We start from the raw sequence: 20,327 nt of genomic DNA, 5'->3' as shown, positions 1-20,327 counted from the left end.
ACCTTGTCAGTCCGCCTTGTAGATGTAAAGTCAGAGACGATAGCTCATCTGCTGCTGCACAGTTTGTGTTGGTCGTCCTCTAGTCCTTCATCAGTGGTCACAGGACGCTGCCCACAGGATGCTGTTGGCTGGATATTTTTGGTTGGTGGACTATTCTCAGTCCAGCAGTGACACTGAGGTGTTTAAAAACTCCAGCAGCACTGCTGTGTCTGATACACTCAGACCAGCACAACACACACTAACACACCACCACCACGTCAGCGTTACTGCAGTGCTGAGAATGACCCACCACCCAAATAGTACCTGCTCTGTGAGGGTCAGTGGGGGTCCTGACCACTGAAGAACAGGGTAAAAGGGGGCTAACAAAGTATCAGAGAAACAGATGGACTACAGTCTGTAACTGTAGAACTACAAAGTGCACCTATATAGTAAGTGGAGCTGATAAAATGGACAATGAGTGTAGAAACAAGGAGGTGGTCAGAATGTTATGGCTGATCGGTTTAAGTTAATGTGAAGAGATTTTATTCCAAGTGATTTTAGAGCTTTTCTATTGGTCCATTCATTATAAAGTTTTCACACAACGTAAAGGACAGCTGGTGTGTTGAAATGATATAGAAAAATAAAAATCGACAAAAATGGAGATACATGATTTTCTTTGGACAGTGACGATATGCACCTCTGGCGTTCTTCCCTTTTTTTTTTATCACTGATGAAATAAACCTAAAGGCATGATGTTTAGGTCAAACGCATCTGGCTTAACAAGTGCTCAGGCAGGCACGCAGACAGTTTAGGAGAGACCCCATGTCCGCAGCCGTCACAGGCCGTGCGTTCTGCGACATTTCTGCAACGTTCGCACAACCTCTTCACTCCGCACACACAACCTCTTCACTCCGCACACACGAGATTCAAATTAGGCTGGAATATTAAAGATGTTTCTCTGCGTTAATACCTTCGGCGGCCCGGAGGCCGATATTGATTCCTGACGCCGAGTCACAATGATGGATTGTTGTGCCGGCTTCGGGGAGCGCTGTTGCCTGGCGCCTGCGTTGTGTATCGACAGGGCTTTCTCTCTCCCTCTCTTGTTAAGTACTTTTCTTCAGAGTTAATGAACTAAAAACACCAAGGGACAGAGAGAATGAATGATTTGTGGTTTTGTGTGTGAGTGAGTGAATAAGAGACAGATTTGCCGCCTTCAGCACGGGGGACTTAAGAAAAAGAGCCGAAATAAAGTTTTAATAGCTGCAGTCGGAGGCCGGAGATCACTTCCCCACCGATAAGACCTCGAATCTCAGCTCCTATTGTTTATGCGCGGGCCTACAGACGCTGCGGAGTGTGTTAAGGTGTACAGGATCAATCCTCACCTCTGCTGTAAGGCCGACCGCAGTATACCGCAACCAGGGACGCTGAGAAGAGGGAAAGGGATAAAAAAAAAAAAACGTGGCCATTTCCCATTTCCTTTCCTGAGGGAGCAAAACAAATCAACAAAAGCAGAAGGAGTCCGTTCTATTGGGCTGATAATAATTCCAGCGTTCTAATCTGGCATCTGTTATTCCGGGCACAAGCTGTGGGCTGGGACATTCCATAATTGAGAGCACGGTTTTATATTACAGGAAAATGAGATGACAGCGTCCCTGAGCCACGCGCCTAGAATCCATCTGCTTATTCCGCAAGGTGAGGCCGGGGCTCGCTCGAAGGATTATTTCATTAAAGAGTTGCTCCTGCGTTTGTGGTTAAGTAGAGATATATGTAGAAAGCATGTATGCAAAGCTGAAATGCTCTCTTTTAGTAGTGTCGCCCACAAAAACGTCCCTCAGTGAACCTTCACCTTCATGTAAATTGTAAAGTTGAAAAAAATAATAATAAACAACAGGGAAGCAAATTAGCAATTCAAATGCACAAAGCTTAAATCGGCAAGGCGCATCATCCGCCAAGGTAATAAAACATTGAAATATTGACTGGACTGTGCAAGACACCACTGTGGACTGACCGCGCTGGCCATCGGTGGTCGAGCTCCTGCATTGGAAGGCCTTCGTCCAGCACAGTGTGGTGATTTCCTGCTCAAAAACTTCGGACAAAACTCAGTGGTTACAGTCATATGCAAAGGTTTGGTCACTCCTGGTCAAATATGTTTGTTTATTGATTTTCTGAGTGACAATGACTACAAATCCTCCTCAGGGAGAACCTTTAAAGGTCCAGCGAGGGAACGACACAATTTGAAACGTTAACAGTGTTTGCACACTACATCAAACTATCGGTAACACTTCAAGGTAAGGTGCTGTTCATAAGGCTACATAATACCTACACAAACTTGCCATGACAACTGACATAACCCTACAAAAATGTTTATTAATGCTTATTCCAACTGACGTCAACAGCTTTGGCTTTGATCAAAAGTGGCAAATATAACCTTTATAGTGAATGACACCTGTTGGATTAAGCATTTATAAACATTTATAAAGGGTTATGTCAGTTGTCATAACAAGTTTGTGTGGGTGTTATGTAGCCTTATGAACACTGCCCTACAGTAAAGTGTTACCAAATTATCTTATTTGAAACAAAATGAGGAAAATGTCGATTTCCATGATCTGCAGATTTTAGATCATTCCTCTGCAGATTTTAGTGCACAATTTTGATTTATTCAATTTATTTCACTTTCACACCAGAGATGTTCCAACCTTTGCAACTGACTTTAGTTAGCAGGCATGTTTAAGCAGAAAAATCATCAAACTGTGCTGGACTTCAGCCTTCCAGGACCAGAACTGGACAGCTTTAGTGTATAGTGTCTTTGTTTAGGTGACGGGGGTCTATACAGTGGTGATCTTCTTGTCCTTGGTGGCCTGTTTGATGGCTGCCTGCTCGCAGATGATCTCTTTGAGGCGCTGTAAACGCATGTTCTGCACTGTCAGGTCTCCGACGCCCGTTTGGCTGCGGTGCAGCAGGCTGAGAGCGTTGATGTACTCCAGCTCTGTGTATCGCACGCCCTGATCCACCACCAGGTTCAGCAGCTCATCAGCCGTGTTATACAGCATCTCATAGTACTGCCTAGAGAGAGAGAGAGAAAGAGAGAGAGAGAAAGAGAGAGAGAGTCCATAGTGTCATACAGCTGGTCACATTTTTACAATTTATCCTTAAATCTGGAATACAAATATGTATTTTGTTTATATTCGACTAAATATGTACATCTGACTGGGAGCTCTGCTTCACCCACAAGATCATAAGACACTGGCTGATTACCCAACATAGGGTATTTAGAATTATTCAAACAAAAGAACCATTCAAACAAAAACCTGACACAGCAAGGACGCTGCAGACTGAGCAGCATGGCTGTAATTTAGCTACAACGAACTTAGACAATATTCTACATTACACCAATAAATAAATCTGCCTTCGCTGATGTGAAAGTTTACTGTATTGTCGCTCTCCAAAATGGTAAGTTTACAGGAGAGGCCAAAAATGTTCTTTACTTTCACTGTAAGTTGCTGTAAAGTGATTCTATTCCAAGCAATTCTGGAGCATTTTTACTGATCCATTTACCATGAAATTGTCACACAATGTAAAGAGCAGCTGCCGGGCTCAACTGATGTAGGAAAGTAAAAATCTAAAAAAGTGGAGAACTGCTAATAAACACACACTGGCTAAGATGGGCTTAAATGGGTTTTTCCCTCCATTTTTTTTTAAATAGCCTCCTTTGGAGAAGACCACCTGGCTAGTGGCCCCCCAGGTTTGAGCCCCTTGGTTTCAATTGACAAAAGATTTCAAAACTTACCCCTGACCTGCTAAAGACCTTAAACTTCCAGGATTGTTTTTCACAAATTCAGTAAGAGTTTAACACTGAACTGAATGATAGTCTAACTACACTGATTTTAACTTCAACTGATTCAGCTGGGAGAACATCACAGTTATTTCTAAAGTAACAGAACTGAACGTGTTTAAAGGAGATAATACCAGGAACTTTCATACACACTTCACATATAGGCTTCTCTACTGTGAACTATGAACAAGCAGCAAACATTTCTGTTTGTTCTAGTTTTTGCGATTTGTGGCAAAAAGCACAGCTACCTCACGACAACTGTAAGGCCTTGGATACTCAGTGCTGCTCACTATATGCAACGCTAGATAATTTACTGGTTCCTCTTGACATGTTGGCTCCCAAACCAGAGTTTTATTTCTCCTAAAATAAACTATCCACAAAAATTGCCACTGATAATATTTGGAACATAAGGCTTTATGTTAACAACAACAGCAGGATGGCAGTTCTGGAAAAGTGGATAATTTTTCCCCTTAGTTGGGGGTGTCATCCTTTAGCCCCCCCCTTCCAAATAGAGCTCTGTTCTCATATATCAAAGCCGTATTTCATGTACTTTGCAGTTAGATGGCAGAAGTGCTGCATAACAGCGATTCAAGAACAAAATATGCGGCATTTTAGCCTCTCTCTCACTTACTCTCTCACTATGTTCAGATATTACCTCAGCTGCTAGGTACATGATGACACGTTTTAGATTATATTAGTCTTCCTTTAGCTTACTTGGATTCTTCCTGGGCAAAAAAGAAGAGTTATAATAGTATAATAGTGCTGTGCAAATGTCTTAGGTACCTAAGCACATTTTTAAAACATGTATCGTGACCATAAGGGTGTTTTCACTTGTAAAATTAGGAGAATTAGGCAACAAGAATGTACTTATTTTTTCTTATATCTTGTGAGCTATGGTCTGAAACCTAGTAAGGGAAGATAACTACATTGGGCTTCCTCAAGAAGGTCTGGAAATGGTTAAGGGAAGACACTGACGTACATAAAATCACCACATACTGTGTTAATATTGTTTGAATTTGTTGTAATATTTGTGTTTTTCTGAGCAAATAAACACTTTCTGGCTTACAACTTTTCTCAGGTGCCAAGACTTTTGCACAACATTGTACACCATAATAAATCCATAACATCTTAGTCTCAGAAGTCAGTGTAAACATTCGTGACATGCTTGTGCTCGTACATCACCAGAAACACAATTTTACGACTTCTATTTTTGCCACAGCAGAAGCACAATCGCAGCCGCTGCGATAAAGGCTCGGTATTAAGGATGTCCCGCGCCCCATCAGAGCGAACAGCGCCAACTCCTCATCTGAAGCCCCAGCTCCCTCCCCCCCCGCCTCATCCTCCATCTCCCTTTCTCTCTCTGGCCCAGAATGTTGCTGCTCCCTCTGAACTAGCAAAGCCCACAGAAAAGACCTGAGCCAGCAGGAATCTCTCGCTCTCTAACTCCTCTATCAGGCAGACACACTCTCCCAGGTATTCAGGCTTGTGACTGCACTCTCAATGAGGTGCAGAGTGCGTTTTAATGCAGCCTCTAGCTCCTGCTTCCCAATCTCCAGCTTTCTCCCTTATGATGTACCAAACTTGACCTTCAAAGTCGAGGCAGGAGGCTATCGCAAGAGTTTGCTCGGTGACAAAGCTGTGGAGATGCTCGCTAAGTAGGCCGGGGCTGCACAATATATCACCTGTTAGTTGTTATCGCAATACTGGGCTTTGCGAATACTGTTGGCTGTAACATGCACATAACACCTCTAACCAATCACAGTGTGATTTACTGATTAAACACTGAGAGCATCAGTTTTAGAAGAGTGTTTACTTTGATGATTCATGTAAACAAAAGTGAACTATTTTAATGCAGGCCAATATTAAGCAGTTACACAAGTACACAGTAGAGTTTGGGTTTTTGTGACGTTTTTCATTTGGTTCAATGGTTGAACTGCAACAAATTATACAATACGTTTTTGATTGGTCAGAAATTTGGTGGGGATACAAATGCTATGTTACTTTCACATTTGCCTCCATCAAATGACCAATTGCATATGATTTCACTAGCCTATCAGAATAAAATCCAGATCTATTTCTCACTTACATCACTGATAAATGGCTCAAAGATCAAATTTGGGGATTTGGAGACCTCTCTGGTGGAAATGTGTAATTGCACTCAATTGCAGAAGCATTTTGTAAGGCAGGTTGTGCTTTGGCCCCCTTCACACATTTAAAGAGAGCTCAGTCAATACTTGGTTAAGGACGCGTCTTCTGAGGATGTGTAATTATCTACTGCTGTCATCATATCTTCATCAGCATAGTGTTGAATTTGTATTTGAGAACTAAAATCGAGTTCGATTTTCGAGGGCGACTCACAGCAATGCACGCATTTGATTACTTCTCTATGACTGACTGGTTTAACTACACATTATTTTGAATTCATCCAAACAGCTCGCTGATGTCTGGCCCAATCAAAAATACTCTCTTTCCATGTGACAAAATCTAATGTTTTACTACTGTTTGTAATCTGTTATTAGCAGCAGCTCGATATGAGTATCTTTAAAGAGTCCAATGTAAAAACAGGCAGATTATGTGGAGAGTATAGCATGGTCTTGTGCTGAAAACCAAGCTCTGGCTCAAATCTCTCATTTGGTATGGACCAACATAAACATGCGTTCCCATCAAAAGCAAACTGAACCAGAATTCGCTTGGAACCATGGTCCAGTTCTGTGGTGCAGATCCGGGTATGGAGTGTTCACACCTGTCAAAATGGACTGAATAAAAAAAAAAAGGTTCAATTGGCACCTTTAATCCATGTCCCATTACTGAGTCATAAACGAGTTTTTAGGTGTACCACAGGTGCAATATGTAGCAATTGTCCAGCCCCATAGCTAAGACAAAGAAAATCACCACCTCAGAGTCTTGACTGATGTAAAGTATGCATAGATTATGCACTTCTGGGCAAAAGATCTGTAATGTGTGCTAGCTAACAATGCAAAAGTATTTTCTCTTCTGTTCCAAGGACATTACTCATCGCAGAGGGGGGGAAAGGGCTGTCTGTTGATTATTCATCTATTGTAATAGGGTCCGTGCATTGGGCCTACACAGCCTGTTGCAGGCCGCGCTGGATACTGAAGAAGAAATGAAAGGATCCTGAGGGCAACAGATTGCAGTAAATCATGTATGTTATTGTGGATTTTCAGAGAGAGCTCTGGTGGCTGCCTATTTTCTCTATTCAGAAATGTCCTTGGGTAAAAAGAATTAGCATAGTGCAAATCCCCTTCTTTCATAATAAATCCCTCTTTTGTTCACCCTGAATAGGGGTCACAGACTGAAGGGAGCGGTGCAAAAGACAGTAGAGGAGTTCTGGCCAGCCATGCCTTACTGCATTATGCTCTCAGGGCACTGTCGCTGACTGCATCTGCAAGACTAACAAGGTTAGGGTGTTGTACAAACTGGAAGGAGACACTAACTTTACTGTGGGGGGGAAACGCACATACACTCACACATTGCATATATATATACATATATATATATATATATATATACAAACACTGAAAACAAAAAATCTAAGGTTACATTCGAAATGCAGGTAAAAGTAGGCAAAGTGTTTTGTTTGTTTGTTTACATTAACTACATTTTAATGTGTTCTATGTCCAGCATCAGTCTTAACAGATTACACTCCTGAACTGACCTACACACATGAAAAGAATACCAGTTGACCTAAAGGGCAAACGATTTGGGCAGAATACCTAATTGCAATTTCTCCAACCATTATTAGTGACTGTGCATTGCTGTTGTTTTCTGATTCTTCTTCTTCTTCTAGACTGTTGTCCGCTAACTTGCCCCGCGGTGTTCCAGATATCCACACCATCCCAATTTCCGAATGTTGGGCCTGATCGGGAATGGTGTGCTTGAAGCATCAATGACTAAATAAACACCACGTACACTATGGCAACTGCCTAGCAACAATTTAGCAACCACCTGGGATACCATAGCAACCGCCTTGCAGCTCCACAGCAACCACCTGGGATACCATAAAAACTGCCTAGCAACACCACAGCAACCACCTGGGATACCATAACAACTGCCTTGCAACACCTTAGCAACTGCCTGGGATATCATAGCAATCAGCTAACAACACCTTAGCTATCACTTGTGATAACACAGCAACCACCTACCAACGTCTTAGCAACTACCTTGGATACCACAGCAACCTTCGAGCAACATCCTAGCAACCACCTGGGATACTATAGAAACCATCTAGCAACATCCTAGCAACCACCTGGGATACTATAGAAACCGTCTAGCAACATCCTAGCAACCAACTGGGATACTATAGCAACCACTGAGCATCACCTCGGCAACCACCTGGAATTTTACAGCAACTACATATCAGCATCCTAGCAACCATATAAAATTCCATAGCAACTGCTTCGCAACACCTTAGCAACCGTTCTCAAATCGCTTAAGCTGCGCAATCACTCTGCGCTTTCTTCAGGAAATGCACTATTTTGTGTGTTGTCATGTAAACAGCATGTGAGCGTTTAGTCGCTCCTGACTGAGCTCATTTACAGGCAGCTCACAGTCTCTGTGTTATTAGGTTAAATTTCCCCACTTAAAACTTAAGACGACATTGTTGAGAACGTAGGCTGTAATTAAAGCTGAGTATTGCACTCATTCAAACTGTGACTGTGATATAAAAACGATGAATCTTTCAGCCCTAAATCCACCCAGCAAGCTCATCCAATAAACACAGCCGTCCTCTACCTTCTACCTTTCCTTACGATCAACTGACTCCTTTCACACGGCATCAAAATGAATGTGCGAGCTGCACCCCTGATGAGCAAACACTAAAACCACCAAGCTGCACAAAGTTCACAGAAAAGAGTAAAACAGTGTGATCTTATGTTTGCTTTAATGCTTTAATTGCAGAAGTTTATCAAACAGAGATGCTCAGTTTCTTTTGATGACCTGCCACAAAAATTAACGCTAGGAAAGTGGCACAAACTCTGATATACAGTGTTTTTGGTTTTTTTTTTCCAAAAAAGTAAACTTTTCAGATTTAGAAAAGCTGTTAAGTTTGATTTCTCTCATTCCAAAGCGCTGTGCTTATTTGTTTACACTGCTTGTTTCGCTCATCTTCCAAAACAAAAGCGTAACCATAGTAACAGACGTTTTGATAATGAATGTGTAATGTGTCTGTTCCTGCACTTGTGAAATTATAAAAAAGACTGAATTAGACTGACATAAACATTGCATGATCTTCGAATAGGCTGCTCAGACAGAGGTCGCATTGCCAGAAGGCAGATTCGTAGCAGATTTCAGTACCACAAATGACAGCGGTCAAGATCCGAACTGAACTGTCAGGGTCGTTGGGCGTCATTCACCAATATCTTCCTAAAGCCTTGGGTTCACTGGGCGTCTCACACTATCAGACTGGTTTCTGCTGATTTTTTGGGCAACTGAAATATCACACACTAAATGATTAAGGATCACACACTACTGAACTTTTGAGCTGCTGCTGAACCGAACCGAATCATTACTAGGAGACGCAAGTAAACAAACATGGAGCTGCTGCTGTTTTCTCTGTCGTTTGCACTGACAGAGTAAAGAAGCAGCAGGTAAACATGTTTAAGTGAGGATCATGGATTTAAAAACGTGATCAGTTGGTGTTTTTTAGAGTTTTAAATGTACATAAACTCGATTGTGCCTTAAACTTAGCTCATTAAAAAGATTCGCTCCACACGATACCTGCTGCATTTTCTTCTTTTGTGCTCTCAGTTTTCATTGGCTGTTGGAGGAGTCTGTTCATACTAAGTCGTTGACCAGATTACAATAAAAAATAAATAAAAAAATAAATAAAAAAACGTTTGATAACCTCTGACTGGTCTGAAACGTGACCAGGAGGCCAAAAATCTGAGTCTGCGCTCCTCACACACGACTCGACTCTCTCTCCAACTGTTGACTCTGACTGACCCAAACATCTGCAGACTAGAGCCGACCAACTCCGACTCGGCCAGACTGAGAATCAGGGCTAAAATCAGAGTAACAGTAATGTAGCGTAATGCCAGCTTAAGTTTCTTCATAAATGTGTTCTTGAGAAAGTTCTTATGAAAAAGTCGACGTCAGATTCATGACGTGTTCTTAAACCACAGAACTGTTCTCACCTTTGTGCTCTTGAATGTGTGTAGATTCTGTTCTAAGAACAGATCTCAAATTAGAAAACATTGATGAATGTCAGAATCATCGTGAAAACTGCGTAAGTGGCAGATTTGGGCCACTTTTACCTGCCTAACACAGCCTAACACTCCTTGAAACCTGTAAGTTGAGATTCTGAAGCTTATAAGGTGCCATCCTGTTTCTGCAAGCGAGAGAAAAGATGTCTTTACTAAATTTTGGAAATTTAGTAAACATGTTTTGCTGATTGAAAATACGTGAACACACTTCTGTACATTTTTATGCACAACTGCTGTTTATTTGCTGAATCTAACACAATATGGGAAAACATAAAATGTGCCATAACATAAAAAGCTATGGCACATTCAGAAACTATACACCAAAATTGGCAAAAAATGTCATGTTTAATTTCTCTGTAGAGGTTGGGTTCACTTATTTTCACTTAGAAAACCAAAAAACGTGATCTGAGCAGGGGTGTTCAACCTTTTGCATACAACTGTAGATGTGGATGCTGTGTTTGTAGGATAATGAGTATAAGCACATGCAAACAGGGCTCTTCCTTTCCTGTATCTGAAGTGGATAGTGGATTTTAGCATCAGTGGAACTGCAGTAGCTGCAGGACAGAGATTGGGCAGCTCCATTAACCTCCATTCATCTCTGACACAGGAAAAAAACACCACCATTTATAATCTCTTTGGCTGTTCCGTGTCCTGGTAACCCCTCTGATACCAAAGTGTTAATGCACTAGACCTGTCCAGTCCGCATGCCGCAACTTCGTACAAAGTGTGTCAAGCTAGGGGCGAGAATAGAATTCACACATTACTGAAAGAGTAACAGCGTAAAATAGACATAACACAGATGCAGAGCTGGCCTGAATACTGTGAATACTCAGTATTTGTTCATTATGCTGGCACTCGGTTCTCTATTTAATGTTCAGAAGGTTCATCTATTTCAAGCCACAACAACTGTAGCCTATAATAAAATTTATTAGCAAAAGCCTTTTGATAGAAAAGTGGTTGTTAATATACTGAAAATATTAAAAAAGAAACACTAATATCACGTCACCTCGCCTCAGAGCACAACAAACTGCACATTTTCAGTATATTAACAGCCACTTTTCTTTCACTTACATTTACAGCATTTAGCAGAAACTCTTATTCAGAGCGACTTGCAAAAGTGCTTTATTGTCAACTCAGAGAAAGTATCTTGGCTAGTACAAACAGTTTAGAGTAAAAGCTGCTCCTGAGCTCAGACAGTGCTAGAAACAGAAGCCTATGTTGATACTTAGAGAAAAACAGACTGAATTAGACATAGGCTGTGTCCCAATTCAGGGGCTGCATCCTTCAGAGGCTGCATTTGAAGGCCGACTGCGTCACAGCGGCGCGACTAGACTGTCCCATTTCGAAGACTCCTTCATATGCGGCTGAGAAATGTGTCCTTCTTTTCCATATTAATGAAGGATCCAACGGGTGTAGGATGATGAGAATAAACACACATTTCTCTTATATATCTGAAGTGGACAGTGGATTTTAGCACCAGTGTAACTGCAGTAGCTGCAGGACAGAGATTATTCGAGTACTTGCTCAGAAAAAGAGCCTGTAATGTGCTGATCAGGCCAGTCCTGCACAGATGATGAGAACTAATTAGGGTTAAAACTCTTTTAAAACGTTACACATGTATGTGTGTGCTGGTTAGTGACGGGTGGAGCTCCCTGCCAACATGAACACACTTCATTTCCCCAGCACTTTAAAACCATTTACCAAAACAGCAGCGAGTTGTGAATCACATTCAATCTCGGTGGCTTTTTGGCCCCCACCCACCACCCCATCCACCCTACTACTTCCCATTAGAGAAGATAATGAACAACTTAAGCTGCATTCACACCCAAATGCACTGTCTCAAGCGCACACACACACACACACACACACACACACACACACACACACACTTTGTCCTCCACCGGCCTGACACCTGCGTGCGTTCTCTGTGTGCCATTAAGTTTTAATTAGCCCGTGTCTCTGTGTGCAGTCCTGTATACAGAGGGTATTAAGCAAATTTATGACGCATGCGGCGGAGGACGCGGGGAGATGTATGCTGGCGTGAAAGGAGCGAACAGGGAACGAGAGAGAAAGAGAGAGAGGGAAAAAAACTGGAATCAGCACAATTCATTTCCTCTAATTTCCAGCGTGTACAATATTAAAACCATTAAGGGCTGCTTCTGTCAGCGCATTCTCAACAACACATTATTTAACGGCCAAGAAGGAGGGAGGGAGGGATGACGGAAGAGGATGAGAAGAGAGAGAGAGAGGGAGAGAGAGATGCTCTGAATGATCGTCTCCATCAAGCAGAACGCGCAGGCTTGTCACCACGGTAACAAACGCAATGCAAGTTTCCCGTGCGCTGCCACACTCTGCTCGGTCCGCCGTCCCATTAATAGGAAAATTCGCCGTTTAGCTTTCTTCAGCATGACAGCTATAAATTTCCTGTGAAGTGCAGCATTTGAGCTCGGTGAAAAATTTGCATCTCACAGTTTTGCACTGGAGCTACAAGACTAATGTAGCTAACAAATAACAGAAGCGTATAACCACCAACTATCACCTCAACACCTAAATCAGCCTCTAAGTGTGTAGAGATGTTGGGGAATCTCTAATAGGCCTGGCTCCTGACAGTGTATGACAGTTTGCAATGGATTAGTATTAGCATTCTTGCATTTTGTGTGACGTCACACTGGAGGAGGAATCAGGGAGTAACTGTGCTGCGCGATGCCTTCAATTTGCAGGGCTTTGTGAACGATTCACCTGTAATATGCGACAGAAGCTGAGAATGACGAGAGACACACAGACCTTTAATTCAGTGTTTTAGACTCCAGGCTTGGAGCCGCTGCACTGTACAGTTTAGTGTTTCTCTCTGCTGTTCACCTCGTTCAGCTCATAAGGGATTAATTAGACAATAATATCAGGTATTTCAACCAGGGAAACCACAGTTATGCAGTGCAGGGGTTGCAGGACTGGAGCCGTCGCTATAGCACTCCTTGCTGTAACACTGCGTTTGCATTCTCATACTTGTGTGAAGTATGTGTCTGGCCTTATTCGTAACATAACATTTAGAAAAGTGCAGGGGAAGAGGGAAAAGTAAGAAACATGACTAGGCTACACACTTAACTCGATTCACACATACTGTGGCGCCCATGTTACCTGGTCAACGCTTTCAGACTAGCTGTGCCAGCGAAGCAGCAGAGCGTCCCAGACACCACACTAAAGCGGCGCAGTATTTAGAGAATAGACAGCATGCCGAATTTTTACTGAAAAAAAAATGCAATGGAAATCTGAAAATTAAATAGAATACCATATACAAATGTAAAAATGCTATTTTATTTTACATTTAATTCATGATGAAATACTAGTTAAACATTCCGTGCTGCAGACTGATTTCCCAGTTGGTCCACCAGGTTTAAAAACTTTGCCTAATCACAAGTCAGAACGCTGTCGAGGACAAACAAACATACCGTGTACATTCATAAATTATATTTATTTATTTATTATTATTGAACAGAGTGACTGACGTGACCATTTGTCCATCTGGAAACAGGAATGTCTGTATAACTTTCTTCCTGCTCCGCTCTGCAGCACAAACTCTGTATGCATGAAAGGCCAGCTCGTTTGAGCTGTAGTGCTCATTCTGGGCGTCACTCACGCCACACAGAAGCAGTATGCGTGAATAAGGCCTCAGGCCATGATTACAGCAACCGTTACCGTTCAGTGGTTTTGCTGTGTGATGAGCTTAAGGCAGTGAACACATTCAGGTCTTTGTTTTTACCTGTACAAAGCTGCTGCATTTGTGTTCCATCAGAGAGACAAGAGACTCATTCTCATTGAAAACGTGGCTAAAGTTTCTCTGTCTCACTTCCTCTGCATGGTGGTACAAGGTTGTGATCTACAGTGGTTACTCTGTCTCTCTTTGAGTGCACTGTTGGAATTTGTAGTGCCTTCAAAATAACTCCAATTTCATTTTTTATTAGGATGCTATGAGAAAATACATACAGCCATACAGTCATCTATAAAATAGACAGTTGTATGCAAATGGTTGGGCACCCCTGGTCAAATAAAATGAAGGCATTATCCTCATTAATGTTTGAGTGTTGCTTACTCGTACATTTAAAGACACAGAAGAGTGACGCAGATGCTGGAATGTGATGCGTCAGGTTTAGGCATTAGTCTAGTGCCACAGCTGGAACTGGAAGGATTGAAAACAGAGAAAAGAAGTCTTTCAGCCTGTTTTCTTTGACATCACCGTGAAGCGAAGACAAGGGAAGAAAATACACAGCCATGAAAACCTTGCCTCAAAACACACACGCGTGCAGGCGGGCACACAAGTACACACACATCACCATGCTGTCAGGCACAGCTGCTGTTCCGTTTTGTAGTTATCAGGTGTGCTGGGGAGCTGTGGTGTGTAAACAGACTGGGCCATCACCCTGACACGGCAGCTAAACGCTGTTTTCCGGAAGGCTCCTCAGGCACATTTGCCAGACAGACGTTTCTGGGAGCTGTGACCTCTGCCCTCTGCCCCCTGCCGCCAGTCATACAACTGCAGGTTTTACCTGGCTGGGCAATATCTAACCACAGCCAGCAGGCAGGACAGACAGGTAACAGAGCAATGTAGAGACAGCAGGCATGTGGGGTCGAATACACGTCCCACATGTATTATACAAACATCAGACAGTTAAGCGATTAAAATAATTAAGCGTGATTAACTGCATTCTTTTGTCTAGTTAATTGCGAGTCTTATTACCCTAAATTTGACCCTAAAGAAAGATTTTTTTTTCCATTTAAAAGTGGTAAACTGTGTTATAGCTATATGGATGTACAAACATCAGAATGTGTTTATTTAAAAATAAATATTTCAATCACATTTTTTTAATATTAATAATTATTTTCATTGTGTGAACGCAGGGTTAACATAAACCAGAACAGAAAACGACATCCAGTGAGAGCAACAGTTGCTCCAACCAGTGTATATATCATACATATCATATATACAGTCAACACTTCAACTCCACCATGAATGTAGCCTCAGGCTCTCATATATATATGTGTTTAAGGTGGTAGTAACATCAGGCTCCTACAAGTGGCGTTGCACAAGGATGATCGGGTTATAAATACCTGCGGGATGGGCAACAGGATTCATAGATTGAGAAAAGGTGGTACAGTGCAGTATCTTGTTCAATCTGCGGAAAACTGGTCGCAAAGCAGATGTTAATGACTGGCAAAAAAGAGTGATTGCATTTGGCTGCCAAAGGCCATAGAGGGAAGGAAGTAGCTGAATTTGCAAGTGTATCGAAGCGTACGGTCATACAGGTCAAAAATCCCAGTCTACAAAAAATTCTGGTCAGAATTGTGGCCTAAAGACGAAGCTCACAGACAGGGACCGCCAGCCTTTCAAGACTTAAGCCAAGAATTGCTTCTAGAAGTCAACGCTGGTTTTTCACAACCAATTTCTGATAGAACACTCCTCACTTCTGCTCACAAAGTTGCCCAGTTACAGAGAGCAAAAAGACAAAAAATGGACTGTTCATGACTGGAAACGTGTTATCTGGTCAGATGAATCCCGTTTCTGCCTGAATGTGAATGACGCTCGGCGTCGTTTTCATCATAGACCTCAGAAAGCCTTCAGTGAGGACTGTGTGCAAGGTAGCTGGAGGCTCTGTGAGGTTCTGGGGGTTTTTAACTATGCAGAAATGGGTCCTTTGGTTGAGGTGACAGTAAATCTGGACCACAGCGCAGACACTGAGCTTCACATTCAAGAGCATTCACACATTTGGACTGGCTTGCAGAATCCCCAGCTTTGAATCCTCCTCAAAATCTGTGGGACTACCTGAAACAGCGAGTAAGACATCCATGAATTCTGGCCGAACTGCGCAATTCTTTGATGCAAGATTGGCTGAACATGGATGCTGCCTACATCCAGAAACGTGTCCAGTCCAGGCCAAATGGAATCGCAGCTGTTATTCGTGCTTTTGGAGGTATTACACGCAATTAGGTATGTTTCAGTCACAGGTGACCAATTTTTTGTCCGGTCAGCTTATATAAACTTAAACAGTGTAGACTGAAATACTATAAGGTTTACACCAGAAGCTATTTATAAATTCTAAAACATTTTTTGGGTATTTCTTGATTTCTGAGACATTCTGGAAGTTAATTTTTGTGAAATTTAGGTCTAAATGTAATCATTCCTCACATAAATGTGAAGCTGTGGAGTTACAGAAGAGTTATAAGAGAAACCTTTCATACATGTATCTGCAACTTTTGTTTTTTTTTTTACTTTTCAAGGTAAACTTTAATTAGTCCTCACCATCTTGCATGCGTCATACTTGAATTCCAGTAACTTCCCTCCTCCGCATTTTCATAGTTAAATCCCTGCACAGCCAGTGCCAGTGTGATACAGCACTTACAACAACCATATCACACACTTCTCCTCACTCAGCCCACCGTTTGTGATCATATTCTCTCTTCCCCCCCAGCGGCCCACGTTTGCAGCCTCATGGCTAAACATCCTCCAAAAGCCCAAAGCAGAGTGTTCCCTCAAACTAACCCTCCAAAGCCTGCATCCCCCAGGCAGCAGAAGCAGCAGAGAGCCCCCCTCCTCCTCTTCACACCGCAGGGGCAAGTCTGCAGGAAAAAAGAAGGGGAAAAAAGTGCTGCTACCAACAGAATGGTAATGTAGTGTGGCGAGAGTGAATAGCTGATAATGCGGCGCAGAGGCATGAGATAGAGAAGACGCTCCTCTTCCTCATTGATCTGCAGCCTTCGCTTCACCCGCGGGGGCAGCACCGCATGTCAATACAGACAGGAGGGGGGGTTGCTTTCCATAGCCGTGTGTCCAAGCTGTCCAAAGATCAGCAGGAAAAAAGGATTTTTTCAGTATTCAGTAGAGCACAGTACAAAGCGTATCGACCGATCCGTGCTCCGCCCACAAATACAATCTTTTCTAACAACTGATGAGTGGTTGGACCAGCTTTATAGAACATCACATTCAATATGATTTGTTTTCGTCAAAATATGTAAAGGAAAAACATTGGACAGCTGTACTGTTTGAGATACGATACATATTATTGAGTCTCTGGTTTAAGGTGGCAGCTACCGAGCTGCACTATGTTGTTGTAGCTAATCAACACTAGACAGGTTGTAAATGATAATAACACTGATTGTGGTCTTATGGCAATATTAGCTTGATCACAAGAAGGAAAAAAAATCTTGTTACATTGTCAGGTCACCTGACAGCAAGAGGGGCCTGGGTTCGATTCCCCGGCCGGGCAACCAGGGTCCTTTCTGTGTGGAGTTTGCATGTTCTCCCTGTGTCTGTGTGGGTTTCCTTCCACAGTCCAAAGACATGCAGTCAGGCGAACTGAAGATACTAAATTGCCCCTAGGTGTGTGTTTGTGTGAACATATGTGTCTGCCCTGTGATGGACTGGCGACCTGTGCAGGGTGTTTCCTACCTTCCAACCAATGACTGCTGGGATAGGGTCCAGCACCCCCCTGACCCAGAAGGACAAGCAGCTTAGATTATGTGTGTGTGTACTGTAATTCTTTATTTATAGTAATTTCTTGATTTTGGAAGTTAATTTAAGTAAAATTAATGTTACACCTACACCTAATGGGTGTTATTATTCCAGACATATTAGTTAAGTGAGTAAGTGGCCAACCCAAACTTTAAGAAGAGTCAATTTGTCCTTTCAACAAAAATCAAACCACCTTGGGAGCCACAACATTTTAAATCCATTTTACAATCTTGGCTGTAAATCTGTCTCAGTATGTACTAATGTACTAGTATAGGATAAAAAATATAATAATAACTACTTACTTTGCTCTGCTTTAAGGTTTAGCGCAACTATAGCTGCTTTTCTCGCATCTCTGGCAGGAAACAAAAGTGGAATAGCTTCTTGTAAAATGTCTCTCAACATTTGACTTTTTACGAGGCTGAAGTTGCTTCTCATTCACCAGCTTCTTGTTCGAATTTTCCTGTTCCAGCTTAAATGATGCCTAAATCGCCAGAAGGTAACTGCTGCACTGTTTAAGGTGGAACAGGAAAATTTGAACAAGAACCTTCAGCTTCATGACTTTTTAGTGTTTGACAGTTTCTCGTTGCAGATTGAACGTATCAGGAAACAAGCTGGAGTGAATATAAACACAAATAAGTCTATGCGTGTAAATCTCTCTCTTTGCCTTTTTGTTAGCTACTGGTTAAGTGAGATTGTTGTCTGAGTTGCTATGGTGCAGTCTGTGCTGATCTTCAGCGTTAAAGGGTGAATTAGCAGTTCTACATTAACTCCAGCGTTTAAGACCATTTACTGTTAAACTGTGTTGAACGATCAGCAGAGCTTTATTTTACTGTAAAGGAGGATTATTTTATTATTACCTAAACATCTAATTCTGCTGTGGAGCCACAACAGGGCAGTAAAAGAGCTGCATGTTGCCGACCCCTGCCCCAGACGTTCTCGTTACGAGCTACAGGTATAAGAGCACGTCGGCTTGTCTCTGGGTGTTTGTGCATGCACAAATGCACTGATGGGCTGCGAGAGAGATGCAGAAAATGCGGTGACCGAGTTCACCCTATCGATCCCTTCTGTTTTTTCTTTATCTTTGATCTATCCATCCTATCTCCCCTCTATCTGCAGTCTTGGAAATTAGAAGCAGCAGAGCAGAGTGAAGAAAAAATGGAAAACACACACGCACACACGCCACCTCCCGCCAGATTCAGGTGACGTTGATCAGACATTACTGAGACACCTACAGGACTCTGGGACTGTATGAGGCTCTGAGCAGATGGTGGCAGTGTGTGTATGTGTGTGTGTAGCTGCAAAAGGTTTCTCTTCAGCTCTCCTTCTCTCTGGAGCTCAGGGACCCAACACCAGGTCCAAGGTCATTTTAAGACAAACCGTCTTAATGCCAGATTGATTACAGCGCGGCCGAGACTTCAGACCCTCACACAATCATCTCGGTACACACTACACTGTTTGCACACAATTAAGCAGCGATATCTGCTTACTGCACCTTTTCACTTTCCGAGCACATCATCCGCAGTCCCTTTTCTGCCGTACACGCATGCTTCTCACCACTAGATGTCACTGTTTCCAAAGCCTTTTGTCATTCAGGGAGCTGCTGGGCTTTAAGTGCTGCAACTCTGCTCAGTCTGAACTCCAATCGATGGTTATTATTGTGTCCTTGGCCCAGTTGCCCAGAGCAAGCATTCAACGGGAGTCCAGCCAATGATTCCCCCTCTTCCTCACGGGTGACTCTCCGTTTCTCTCTGCCGCCTTCAGTCCATATATCCTTCTGTCTCTCTCAATGAGCTGCTCTGCTCTTTACAACCAGGCTACCACACCAGCAAGTAAACACGGACACTCCCTCACTTCTTCAAACTAAAAACACATGAGATAAGGACGCTGAGTCATGACAATAAACTGTGGTAGGGCTGCACGATATGGATGGATGTGAAGTGTGATATTCGATAAAGCTGGATATCACAATGACTACATGGGAAGCGCTAACTTAATATTAAATTAAATCAAAAAACTGGACTCTGACTGGAGAGACTTTTTTAAAAAAATCTAACTAACCTCTCCTTTACTAACAAAAAAAAATACAAAATTACAAAAGCACCATTCACTATTGTGCAACATAAAAACAATAAAATACTGACAGCCACTAATATCAGAACTGCAAGCACATTTTAAATAGCATCATAAAGCTCTTTGGCTGTAAATGGCACCCCCTTGTGGAGAATCTGAAGCCTGCGAAATGTGAGTTCCCAAAGAGGCTTTAGTATAAAAACAGTCAGCATTCCCTGAACAGCCTTTTCTATTTATATTTACAGTGAGGCTAAAAACATGAACAACTATTCATAATTTAATTTTCACTATAGGCCCACAAAAACAAATACTATTTAATTACTTAAAGCTCCTAATGGTGATGCAAGTTTGTTGTGACAGTAGCCAGTCACTATTGTCGGAACAAAACCTTGTATCTCCAAAATGGTAACTTTACAGGAGAAGGAAAAAACATACTTTACTTTCAATGTAAGTCAATGGAACCAGACTTTTTCACAAGTCATTTTGGGTCGTTTATTTTGGTATATTAATCATGAAATTTACAAACAATGTAAAGGGCAACAGGCATTTTAAAATTATGCCAAAAACTAAAAAACAACAAAAATGGAGATACAAGGTTTTGTTCCGACAGCAGCGCATTACTGCTTCATACACTTTACCATACAGTCAATGCATTTCATACACAACACTGAGAGTGAGAATAATCATGTTGTAAGCATTACGACAGGCCAGCTGTTCAGAACAG

At 42.2% G+C, this 20,327-nt stretch overlaps 1 protein-coding gene across 2 annotated transcripts in view; it reads right to left on the bottom strand.

The window, feature by feature from the left end:
• Window positions 1-624: 624 nt before the first annotated feature.
• Window positions 625-20,327, bottom strand: part of exoc4 (exocyst complex component 4) — a 253,715-nt gene continuing 234,012 nt past the window's right edge. The window contains exon 18 of one of the 2 annotated variants that reach the window (XM_036577676.1): window positions 625-3,042. In XM_036577676.1, the coding sequence (XP_036433569.1) occupies window positions 2,805-3,042 (238 nt within the window). In that variant the 3' untranslated portion in view covers window positions 625-2,804. The remainder of the gene's footprint in view (window positions 3,043-20,327) is intronic. The other variant, XM_036577677.1, reaches the window with a different exon arrangement.

This window comes from Colossoma macropomum, unplaced genomic scaffold, assembly GCF_904425465.1.
Source record: "Colossoma macropomum unplaced genomic scaffold, Colossoma_macropomum, whole genome shotgun sequence".
In the NCBI taxonomy this organism is placed as follows: Eukaryota; Metazoa; Chordata; class Actinopteri; order Characiformes; family Serrasalmidae; genus Colossoma; species Colossoma macropomum.
Note: the sequence above shows the minus strand (reverse complement) of the source record. Positions and strands in the feature narration are given on the sequence as shown.